At 47.3% G+C, this 13188-nt stretch overlaps 1 protein-coding gene across 1 annotated transcript in view; it reads left to right on the top strand.

The window, feature by feature from the left end:
- LOC133114127 (uncharacterized) overlaps positions 1–11023 on the top strand; it is a 57662-nt gene extending 46639 nt beyond the window's left edge. Inside the window, exons 3-4 of the mRNA XM_061223318.1 lie at positions 5189–6421; positions 10617–11023. Coding sequence (XP_061079302.1) covers positions 5189–6421; positions 10617–11023 — 1640 coding nt within the window. The remainder of the gene's footprint in view (positions 1–5188; positions 6422–10616) is intronic.
- Positions 11024–13188: the final 2165 nt, after the last annotated feature.

Below are 13188 nucleotides of genomic sequence, written 5' to 3'. Positions count from 1 at the left end.
ATTATCTGGGAGTGAAAGGAGCATCAGAGCAGACAGACAAATTACTCCTCAATTCTTAGCAGGAGGAAACTTTCCTGAGAAGGCAGGCAGGGGAATACTCATCGGGACTTTGTCTTTGTGTTTTTCTGGTCATTGATTGTCCGTAAATGTTTGTGCAGTTGAGGTCCCGCACTCAAAATCAGCACTCAAAATTGAATCAGCACACTTGAATCGAATCAGTGTACTTGCTTGCTGGATATTATGTTAAGTTGTGAAAACTTCTCTGAATGTAGTATACTTAAAATTGGAGAATTATATACTTATATCCAGGGTTTCGATGAGTATATTTGCGAACATACCTCTCAGGAAGTAAATGACCGTTTGACACATAAATATGATGCACAGCTTCATTTATATTTTCCTTCAACAACAACCACAACACTTGACCATGACACAGAAGGGCCAAACATCCACAGTATGGTTGGAAAATAGTATGGCGGATATTTTTTGCATAGTGTCCATCACATAGTAGACCGTACATACTTTGATGACACAGCAGTTAGAAGGCTTATTCGGACACAGCCTCGGGCTGTAGCAACATAAAACCCTGGATACGTGTTCGGTTGGCCGCTCCACGCCTGGTTTTCTTTCAGAATGGCCCTATGTGTCCTTTCAAGCACCTGTGAATCAATTTTCTTCAGCCTCCCCTCCCCCCGCATCATTCATATGTCTGACACTGGCCAGAGTGTCTGGCAGGTTTGTTTCACAGAGAGACAAGCTCCAGCTGTTGCCCTGGCGACGACAAATCTCCCCAGCTCCAGAGCCTGATCTCCAGGGTACGCGGACTGAAAATGATAATTACATCCAATCTCATTCTCAGCTCTCATTCAATTATCAGTGTTACTTTAATCTCAGGAGAGAGGACCATTAGGATTACCATTCATTTCCTTAACAGGTGCTCTTCGCCAGATATGCAGCACGCATGCATGCGGTTAATAAGGACCCAGCGAGCGGGGAAGGGCACCTTTAGGTTTACGGTATTGCGTTTCCTGCCTCCTGCCTGCTACCTCTTACCCGGGCCTGCACGGCAGTGCAGTGAGAGGGGTCACCTGCTCTCTGTGTTTTAGCACGAGGCAAGGAATTTGTACAGGATCTATGCTTGTGTGTGTTGGTTTCGGGGTAAGGGCTGTTGAAAAGCAACAAAAAACAAATGCCAGGTCTCTTGAACTAATTAAACATTCTGCTGTTGGTTCTAAGGAGCCATTCAAACGCACAAATGCAGTGGTGGGTCATACCAACCCATCATACGCAGCACTGCCGCATCTGAATATCCAATCCAATATCTCTTGGGTGGCTCATTCTCCTCAGACAGTATTCTTCAGTACCCCAGAGGTTGGATGTAGTCAGGATTCCTGTCGTACTGTGGACTGCAGGCACTCAGGTTAAGGGAGTGCCTGCAGTGGACCTGCAGGGCACACTCGTCCAACGATGGACTGTGGAGCGAAAAGCAGCGGAATGCACACCATGGCAGACGGCATGCTCATCTGCAGTCTCCGAAACAGGCGGCGGACACTCGAGCAGCAACAAGACGGCCCTAATTACACAGCCAGACATTTCAAACAGGGAGAACAAAATTAACAGATTTAAATACCCGACAACAAAAGAACATTCATTCAGTCATTCATTATCCTAACCCGCTTATCCTGAACAGGGTCACAGGGGGGCTGGAGCCTATCCCAGCATACATACAGGTCGCCAGTCCATCGCAGGGCACACACACCATTCAATCACACACTCATACCTATGGGTAATTTAGACTCTCCAATCAGCCTAACCTGCATGTCTTTGGACTGTGGGAGGAAATCTGAGTACCCGGAGGAAACCCACGCAAACACGGGGAGAACATGCAAACTCCACACAGAGAGGCCCCGCCGACGGGGATTCGAACCCAGGACCTCCTTGCTGTAAGGCGGCAGTGCTACCCACTGCACCATCCGTGCCACCCATAACAAAAGAACAGTGTAAGCAAATTTCGTCTGGGCCTCATCTCACACAACAAACTCACACCGACCCTGTGTCTCCACTGTGTGACCCTCCGCCACTCCTGCAGGCTCATACAGCGCTGTCTGTGATGCGAATAATACCCAAGTCAATACTTATTGTTCTTCAATATGCGTATCGAGCTCCTGATGTAGTCACGTGACCACCTGACTGACACCCTGGGGGTTTACAGAGCGTGAATTCCGAGCTGCTTCAAGGCTGCAAAAGTCCGTTGTGAAAAATGCATGCGTACATGTGTTTAAGCACCCCCGAGAGAAAGACTGCTTTCGATCCGCTGCCTTCTCTGAGATGGTTCAACACTCATCTCTTTCTCCTCTATTCCTACATGGCCTCCTACGTCTTGGCCTCCTCTTTCCATCTGGAGTCCACCAGATGGAAAAATACAAAATTAAAAATATATTCTTCCAGGTAGGGCCGGGCTATACAAGCATTTGGTAATCATCAATATGGTTTAAGTGTAATAAAAATCATCCCTGTCATGTCCCGTGCCTCTGTCTCGTAGTTTGTTTCCCTGTTCATCTGTTTTTATATATTTTGTAGTTCTGTTTTGTTTCTTTGTTTGCACTGAACCTGATCCCTAGCCCCCGTATCTGTTACGTGTTTCCTAATGTGCAATCACACTCACCTGAATCCCACTGTGTCTCATTACCTGTGTAAATTACATGACATGCATTGAGCAGATGCTCTTATCCTGAGCCATAACAGGCAGCCAGTGTAGGTTGCTGAGCAGGGGGGAGGCGTGTGAATGTCTGCCAGCCAGTGGAGAATTGCAGTAGTCGAGGCGGGGCAGGACCATTGCTTGAACGGAGTGGAGTATGTGGTGAGGAAGGGACAGATTCTCCGGTGCTTGAACAGGAAGAACCTGCATGCCCGGGTCACCGTAGCGATGTTCTCGGAGAAGGACAGCCTGTTGTCCTTCGCCACTCCAAGGTTTCTTGCTCTGGGGGATGAGGTCACTGTGGTATCCCCTAGTGAAATGGAAAAATCAAATAAGGGAGAGGTTAGAGCAGGGATGAAGATCTTATCTTACCTGGGTTGAGCTATAGATGGTGGTTGTCCATCCAGCTCTGGATGTCTCTCAGGCAGGCGGAGATACGGGTAGAGACCTGTGTGTCAGATGGGGGGAAGGAGAGAAAGAGTTGGGTGTCATCGGCATAACAATGATAAGCCATGCCATGAGCCGAGATAATAGGGCCAAGTGATCTGTTTAGTTTATGTTGCCAATTCTTTATCGTACAGTGTGTGATTTTTAATATTCAGTGGATGAAAAAACATACCATTGAAGAGGTATAGAAAAACCGCATGCCATTGCATGAATTAATACCTAAAATAAGGTATACCACATCTTTCACTTCCTTCTTGTGACCACTCGACAACTGTAAGTGCCAATAACGTTGTCCCGGTCCTTTAGTGCAGGTCTTTGCTGAAGATGGCCAGTCATTTTTGGAGTGCTTTGTTTGGATTTAGGTCCTGCTATTGAGCACAAGTGGAAGTTAGCAATATAGTACTCTTTTAGCCTGGTGATGTGCCTTGCACTCCTGATGTTATTTAAAATCACAAAAGGGTAGTTTTGCTTCTAAGATTCTGTAGTTCATGCCGCATATAAAGTCTCCATCGGCTGTAGTACTTTCAGTGTAGATGAAGAACTAAAGGGGGTGATTGAATTCATGATCTTCTTCGTGATGGAGGTTTTATTCCTACTTTAACATCACCTTTGGATCAGTTGTTGGCTCATAACGGCACCCTTTTAAATCATAAAATTGCACCAACGTAAATCATCTCTTCAATTCCTATTTAAATGAATATTCCGGGGAGGGGGTGGGGGCGGTTAGTTGTAATTTACATTCATGTTCAACAAAGAGAATTATGAGGCTTGCCACGCGACTCTGTGCTTCACAATAGATCATTGACAAAATGGTAATGCTTTATCCTACATTATTACTGCATTATTAGTGCCCAATAAAGCATGCATAGAGTCCGAAAATTACCCTATTCATATTCGACTTTGCTAAATGTCTGCGAACATGTTACAGAAGAGCAGAACTGGGCTGCCAGCTGGAAGGGGTTCTTTCACAAGAAAGAGAATGTGTGCAGCACAACACTCCAATAACTGCTTTGTAAATAACACACATCTTTTCCCCCTAAAAGAGAAAATGTCATTAAACAAGTATAATACCCCTCTGTTGCTGCGGAAACCTCGCTTCGTTTCAAGCATCAAAGAACACAACTGTCTTTGATTTGCATAGTCTGATGAGACCTTGCAAGTGGAAAAATGTTCTTGTTGAATGTTCGAATGGAATTACACATATTTTATAATAAAACGTGATATCTGGATTGACAGCCATATGTTTAATAATGTTTTTTTTTAAACACACTCAAGATAACAATCCCAATTAGAAAATATCTATTGTTGATAATTAAAACCAGCAGTTGGAAAATCTCACCGATGTTATATCTGGTTTTCAGAATTAATTGTGCATCAAAAATAATATTATTATTATTATTGAACTTACATTTCAGCATGGGATCAGGGGGGCTGAATCACTTATTTTAAAAAATTAGCACATTTATCCATTATCCAGTTTGTTTGTGAAGATCCAGAAGCTGCCCTTAAAGAACACCCTGAAACTGTTCTCTGGAAAAAGCTCAGTTGGACCCTACCAGGGGATTATCATTTTAATTTGACCTTGTAACTGAAATTTGAAATGATTATGGTTGATCATTCCTTGCTTAGGCTATTGAGCAGAGTCAATGGCCCGAGCAGGGCTGGCTTATGAAATTCTCAGCACATCCAACCAGAAAGCTTTTTTTTCCCCCTTCTTTAAGATGTAATTCAGTTGTAATAGTGGGACATGTCCTGTTCCACAAGGTCAGAGTCTTTGAAGAGGAGAGATAAAGCACAGCGGCCATAATGACCGTGGAGAGTTAACCGTGTTTTGCATAACCGCATTTGACCCTGATCACTCATATGCCAACCAGGAAATGGCCAACAGCTCCCCTGTGAGGGGCCCGATGTAAAAAATTATGATTTTCCAAATCTTCCGTTTCTGTTGCATAACTGGGTATACTGAATTTTCCTCACTGTTCATCTCCATCTCACTCCCTCTCTCTCTCTCTCTCTCTCTCTCTCTCTTTCTCTGTCTTACAGCGGGGCCCCAAATGAACAACACAGGCACATCCATGGGTCCCACCCCTTCCCTGGTGCCCACCATGGGCCAAACTATGGGCCAAAACATGAACCAAAATATCAGTCAAACCATGAATCCGACCATGGGCCAAACCATGGCTCACTCCATGGGCCAAAGTATGCCCAACACCATGGGCCACACTATGGCCCAGAATATGCCCCACGCCATGGGCCCAAATATGGGCCAAAATATGCACCACAGCATGGGTCCAAGTATGTCCCATTCCATGGGCCACACCATGGGCCATAATATGGGCCAGAATATGCCTCACTCAATGGGCCATGCCATGGGCCAAAATATGGGCCAAAACATGCCTCACTCAATGGGCCACGCAATGGGCCAAAATATGGGTCAAAATGTATCTCACTCCATGGGTCACACCATGGGACATAATATGGGTCAAAATGTATCTCACTCTATGGGTCCAAATCTATCCCACTCCATGGGTCACACCATGGGACATAATATGGGTCAAAATGTATCTCACTCTATGGGTCCAAATGTATCTCACTCCATGGGTCACACCATGGGACATAATATGGGTCAAAATGTATCCCACTCTTTGGGTCATTCCATGGGACACAATATGTCACATACCATGGGCCAAAATATATCTCACTCCATGGGCCATGGTATGGGCCACAATATGTCACACTCCATGGGCCAAACTACATCACACTCTATGGGCCAAAATCCATCACACTCTATGAGCCAAAATCCATCACACTCAATGGGCCAAAATCCATCACACTCAATGGGCCAAAATCCATCACACTCTATGGGCCAAAATCCATCACACTCTATGGGCCAAACTACATCACACTCTATGGGCCAAAATACATCACACTCTATGGGCCAAACTACATCACATTCTATGGGCCAAAATCCATCACACTCAATGGGCCAAACTACATCACACTCTATGGGCCAAAATACATCACACTCCATGTCCCACACTTTAGGTCACCCAACAGGCCAAAAAATGACCCATTCGCTGGTGCACACCCTCCCCCAGCCATCGGCCCGAACTCTGCCCCAACCAATGGCACACACCCTACCCCAACCAATTGCCACGCCGATTGCCACACCCATAACCCATGCCTACCACACCCTGGACCAGCTTAGCCACAACTACGACCACCACCAGTCTGCTAAGGATCTGAGCAGCAAGTATGCCTCTCTCAAGGCTGTGGGTAAGACCTCCACCCTGCCGTGTGTGTGTGTGTCTTCTGTGTTTTTTTTAATGCAGAGGAGACTGTAGAAGGCTTGATAGAGTTGTTAGCCATGCATAGTAATCTATTTTAGAAAGCTGAACAGAACATCCCCAAATCAACACAGGCTAAAACTTCTCTGTCAGGGACCAGATAATGTAAAAAGAGCAGGGTTTATAAACAGAGGGTAGATCCAACATGTAATCCAGAAACAAGCACATACAGGATAAACAAAAGAGTAGTTCGGAAACAAGCAAAGGTACAAATACAAAATACAAAACCAGGCGGAGAACCAAAAACCAGAAAATGCAAAAACAGGGCAGAACCAGACAGAATATAACCGGGGCACTGGCACAAAGCACAGGGACAGGGACAGGGACAGGAAGCTAGAACTGGGGAAAAGGAATAACAAGGGCAGAAACTCGCAAAGCAGGACAAGACAAACTAGCACTGAACAAACGAAACAGAGAGGTATATATATAACGGATAACAAGGGGAAACAAGAATCAGGTGTGTGAACTGGGGAACGGATAATAAGGAACAGGTTAAATGAATGACAATAGGCAGGAAGGAAGTACATTGGGAGGGGGAGACACTAGATGGAGGACGGGTGAAACAAATGAATGGAGTGAATGAACTGACAGACTGACTATGGTGAGCACAGAGGGTAACAAGGAACGAAAATGCTAAGAACTTAGACAAAAACAGATACAGAAAAACACAGAACCTGACAGTTCTCTCCGTCACACATCACAGACAACACATGGCCAACACGTGAGCCACGGATAACAGTGTAATTACCATGTATACCACCACAAAAAAAATGTTTTAGCTTTCATTAATTTGAAGCTTGTGAATATAGCCGGTCACACAGAGAGATGTGGGTTTGGGTGACAAAAGAATAACAAGAAGAAAAGAACAAATAAACGAAGTTCCATTCACTATGTGCAGGAGTCTCATTAGAATTGAGGCGTGGGGGGTTTGATTAGGCCAAGTGAATGCCAAAGCATTCATTTTCACTGGTGTTCCCAATGGAGGATTACATTCCCCTCAAGCAACACCCCTGCAGGCTAATTACCCATTATGTTCTCTGTAAAGTTGCATATCCTGGTTCTGTTGAAAGCGGAAAGCACACTGCCACAGGTGCTAAACCACACTGAGCCACCCCACACTCTGGAGACCAAGCAGACACTTGGCTATGTATTTGAAACACCCTCCAGCAGAAGCCAAAACAATCCACTTTCATGAACCATATGAATATTCATGGCGGGAAGGGACGGAGCACCTCTCTTGCAGTTAGAAATCAGAGGATTGAAAGGGTGGGACCAAGTCCAACTCCTGCAGTTAGAAGGCAGAGAGAAGGAGCCACCCGGTTAGTCTACAGCACAGGCGTCAAACTCCAGTCCAGGAGGATCGCAGTGTCTGCTGGTTTTCGGGTTGTTCTCAGAACCTGCGGTTCATTTAAGTCATCGATTGGCTAAAGAATCAACATACCTTGTTCTCAAGGCCTTAAATGACAGCTGATTGAAAGGAAAGCACAAAAACCCGCAGACACTCCGGCCCCTTGGGAATTCAGTTTGACACCCCTGGTCTACAGCATCCGCGACTGATGTCAGGCGGCCCCAGGTGGCCCTGGGAATACCGGAGCAAACCGGTTTGGCGCGGCTGAAGATGCAATCACACTAGCACCAGCAGCTCCCTCTCACTTCCTTTTCATTCCCGGCTGGAGTGCCACCCTCCGCGCCCCGCCCCACGGTTGGCAAATCAGTGTGAAAGCCCGAAGCGGGGGGTTGGGTGGCATCTGCCAATTCGGGCTGCTGCTGGATGAGCTTGTCAAACGTCCATGGCATGAAGCCACCCCCCGTCACATGACGTGTGCCAGAAATCCGTCAAATGACAGTCACTTAAGGGCATGCCCACCAAGAGAGCTTGCAAACACGCTCCGCTCACATGCTGCAGACTACAGGGAGTCTTTCAACCTGCGGCAGCGCCAGACATCGCAAAACATCAAAAAACCTCCTCAGTCCGCACCTTTTACTTACTTGTGATTGCAGAGGGGGAAAAACCTGACAGGCGTTTATTTCTCATGGCCTGGGAGCCTAAGGTGTACTTGCAGAAAATAAAAGTTCCAGGTTTGAACAGCCTTGCTGCTGCACATCCGAGAACAGAGCTTATTTCCCATGATGCTCAGCAAGGATACTAAACAACTGGATGGAAGTTCTGCCGAATGAAAGCACCTATGAAGCAAACAATACTGAACAAAGACAAACTGGGATGAACAAAACATCTGTGTTTTAGAGAAATGAGACCTGCGGCAATTAAGTAATTGTACGTCAGCGGTCTGTGAAGGGAACATTAGACCACAGCTACAATTTAGCCTCGTAGGCTACCTTAAACGCTTACGCTTAACGCTTAACGGAGATCAGAGGCACAAAGAACTGGACGACGTGACCCTGTCAGCCTGGGGAGTTAGTGTTATTTACTTGAGAATTTTCTGTTTTAATTGCCTCACCTCCAAATTCCCGGAGAGGGTTGGGCGGGAAGCCCAGGCACCGATAAGACCCAAACCGGCGATCAATTGGCCTGTCTCCTGTCCCTTACCAATTGGGGAAGGTCACTGTATTGGATTTCCTCCCAGACGTCGATGCGCTGAAGCAGCCTGTTCATGATGAAGAGGAGCTGGCACAGCAGCCGTGGGCTGTTTGGACCCCACCCCTGCCCGCCTGGGTCAGGGCACGGACCCAATTATTTTAATGTCATTCACACAAAAGAAGAGAGAAGTAAGACGATACGTATTCTTTTTCGATATTTGTTAAAGATGACAACAATAGTGATTCTCTCCCGAATATGTGTCTGTTCAGGTCGACCACTTTTGAGATGAAATCGTTTTAATTCCTCTTCGTCGCACTGACTCGGCAGGGTTATAGTGCTCTGCTCATAAAAACGTTGTTTTCGTTGAAAATGTGTTTCTTTTCTTCCTTTAACAGATCTGTCAGTCGCCCTCAGTCTCACACACTATCTACAAATATGAAGAAGGATTAATAAGATTCATAGTTTGGCTAAGCCCTTAAACACGGTACATTTATCTTCAAAAGTTCAAAATGATGGGCTATCAAACACCAAACGAGGAAGACACCCAGGGGGGAATTTCACACGTGAACATGAATCAACTCATAAACAAAGCCGGGAGACTGCAGGGACTCCATAAACCCGATGGAGAAATAAATAAATTAACCCGTGAAATTTTGATAGCGCCTTGCTCTGGATCAAACCGCTGACTTTCACGGTTCTGCCCAAGTCAATTAATCTGCCTTCAAAGTCAAAGCCATCAAACGCGAGCGCTCGGGTGACAGCTGTCAACCTGCAGGGACGGGTTTCCCCCGGAGATGTTCTGTCTAACCCGTCGTCTCCGCGACTCCGGGAAGCCGCGGAAATCTCCCGGTTTGCGACTTGTTCCGCGGATAACCGCGAAGGTGAAGGCAAGGAAAATATTATGAAACCGGAGCCCCCGGAGACCGGAACGGAGGCGTCGGTCCACCCCTAATGCCCTGGTGAGCGTCTCGACAAGCGGAGGTCGCTCGCCCTGAAACGCGCTGGCTTTTGAAGCGCGCCCACAAGCTGGGAGAGCCAGGCCGAGGCCAGAGTCCGGCGGCTGCCGCAGTGCATTAAAAATGCTGCGCTCAAACCGCTTTCATTTGTTAACCAAAGTCAGGACAAAAACAAAGTGATCCGCAGCCAGACTTAATGGCATTCCAGGCCTGTGGAAATAAATTATGAGGATGCACGTACGGCGCCATTCCTTATTGTTCGCTAGTCTTTCGCTCTTTGATTTCCAATTATTCTCTCATCCAAAATGAATTTCTTTTTATCAGGCGGCCCGAGAAAAACATCAACATGGATAATGTTATATTGCTCACGTTGAGCTCAAATTGAAAACGGCTCGAAACTGGGCAACAGAAGCTGCCGCATAGGACGCTTAGTTAGCAAGACTGATCACACCCACACAACACACACATACAAACTCCTTCATTAACTGCACCAGAAGCTGGGACCACTGAAAAAGAAGCTACGCGATATATGGTGTGAATCTTTTTAAGTAGAAACTAAATTGATGCAATTACTAATTCCTTTCTGTTATCTGTGTGTATTTATTTTATTTGTGTGTGCGTTTCTGCAGCGGAAAAGGCCAGTGAAAGCTACTTCTCCGGCCGTCGGCAGATGGTGGACTTCGCGGTGAAGGGCAGTCTGCCGCTGCACCCGGTGCGTTTCGAGCACGGCAGCGGCGGAGGTGCTGCCCCCTATGGTTCGGAGATGAGCAGCAGCAAGCAGAACAGCCACAGGACCAAATCCAGCAGCCGTTCGCACGGGCCCCACCCGCTGGCCTACGCCTCCCACACCATCGCCAGCCCCAGCGTGCTCAAGGGCTGGGGTGCCTCCGAGACCCTGGGCCGCCGGCACAACTACGGGGCCAAGAGACACTACGGCCTGGAGCACAACCAACCCCTCCGCCAGGCCCAGAGCCAGCACTACCTCCCTCCGCAACCGTACTTCATCACCAACAGCAAGACTGAGGTGACCGTGTGACTCCAGCCAGGGAGGAGGGAGAGGGAGGGAGGATGAGAGAGGGGGGGGTGAGAGAGTGAGAGAGAGGGAGAGAGAATGAGGGAGGGTGAGTGAGAGAGTGAGAGAGAGGATGAGAGGAGGTTGGTGAGAGTGAGAGAGAAGGGAGAGAGGATGAGGGGGGTCAGAGAGTGAGAAAGAGGGAGAATGAGGGTGAGTGAGAGACAGAGAGAGTAGGAGAGGGAGAATGAGAGCGGGTGAGAATTGGAGAGAGGGAGAATGAGGGTGGGTGAGAGACAGAGTAGAGAGAATGAGAGGGCGATGAGGGGGGAGGGGGAGTGATAGAGGGAGGAAGGGACAGTGAGGGAGAATGAGAGAGAGGGTGGGGAGGAGAGGAGGCGGGAGGGAGAGAGATCGAAGGATAGGGAGAGAAAGCGAGGGAGGGAAGAAAGAAGAAGGAGGAACTGAAATGGAGAGAGTAGGAGAGTGAGAAATGAGAAAGAGGGAATGAAAAGATATTGAGAAACGAGGGAATGAGAAAGGGAGAGATTTTCTGGTCAATGGAGAGGTTGGAGTAGCAAACCGTTCCTCTGTGCGTGAGTGTGAGTGGCGGCGGGATTGGCTGAGCTCATCACAGCGATCATCGCAGCTTTCATGACCAGTCATGAAAAGGAAGATTAATAGATAAGACCACTAACAACCACCATCCAAACCAACAAAACACTTCCGTCGGCCCCTGCCCCAACCCTGGGAGACTATCTTTGGGGGAGGAGGGGGGTGGGGGTGGTTGAGACAGTCATGCAAAAAATTTCTACAAATCTAAATGGGGCAAAACAATGTACTTTTCCTCCACCGTCAGAGGAAACGAGCGTTCCACCCGGACTGCCCCCTCCCCTCCGCCCAGCGGGTGGTACGTTCCCCCGGATCCCGGGTGGCCCCCGGCCGGACCTCTCCGAGGCTGCCGCACTGTAACTGAGACTCTTCCAGAGAACAGCACTGATGTCATCCACCCGAATCGGGGAGAGACGACTCCGCGTCCACCGGGCCGACGGGCAGACCTTGGAGAGACTGCTTTCGGGGCCGTGCCTTCTTTCCTTTTCTTTGAAGAACAGAGTTTACTGCCAAGTCGTGTCTGAGAGACGAGGGCACTGGACACAGGGCGAGTTTGTGCGTGCCAAATTGCTTACAAAAAGAAATAAAAACGAACAAAAAAAACTTCACCTTTAACGGAGCGTCTTCAGCTGAACATGCCCACAGGCATCCGACAGGACTGGGTGGGGCTTCTTCGGTTGAGTCTGTCTGATTATGTCTTTCTTTGGGTCTTTCTTTCTTCTGTTTAATTCTTTCCATGGGATACCACTTTTAAAAACGACAGGATAGGGAGGGGGAGGGAAGGAGAACGTGGACGCCGCGGCACTGGAAGGCGATGGGAGAGCCTCCTCCGGAACGTTCCCCACAGGTGTGTGCGACAGCAGGCTGGCTTCCCCGGACTTCAGCCTGCGTGCTCATTTGAGGCGGGCCGGCTGCAGTATCCACACACGCAGCACACGGCGAGATGCGATTGGCTGAATCACTGAGGTAGACGGTCACATGACTTACCTGTGCTTAACGATTGGTGCGTCTCGGTAAGAAAAAGATGTTTGCCGAGTGGTTACTGAGCAATGACTCTGCCACTGTTGAAGCTAGAAGCGCTCTTTATTTGCTGACAACTGTCACCGGTTGTGATAAAGCCAATTACATTTTCCAATCTGCTGTTGAGTTATGAATATTTATGAAGGGATGTGGTGAAGGCAGCACAAAACTGTTTTGTACACAGGAGTTGAATATCTGACAGTAACTGAACTGCTGGTGATGTTGGTAGAGATTTTTCCTCTGGTCTCACATGATTATGGTGTGTGAGACCTCGGGCTGCTTTTCAAGGAGAACACTATACCACCAGACTGGGACTAGCTGTGTTTTCTAAATTATTAGATAAGAACATTTATTGAAGTATTATGTATGCAATCTGTACATTCTCTCTTGAAAAAGCAATATATGTCAACTGTCAATATATAGAGGAAAAAAAAAAATCAAATCCAAAACAGAAAACAAAATAGGAAAACATATCAGAAATGCGTATTTCAAACTATGCCAAATAAAAGGTACATATTACAAAATATATCAATTATTTCTATTTTCATGCGGTTATT

This window comes from Conger conger, chromosome 16 (genome assembly GCF_963514075.1).
Source record: "Conger conger chromosome 16, fConCon1.1, whole genome shotgun sequence".
Classification (NCBI taxonomy): Eukaryota; Metazoa; Chordata; class Actinopteri; order Anguilliformes; family Congridae; genus Conger; species Conger conger.
This window is presented reverse-complemented; position numbering and strand designations above follow the sequence as displayed.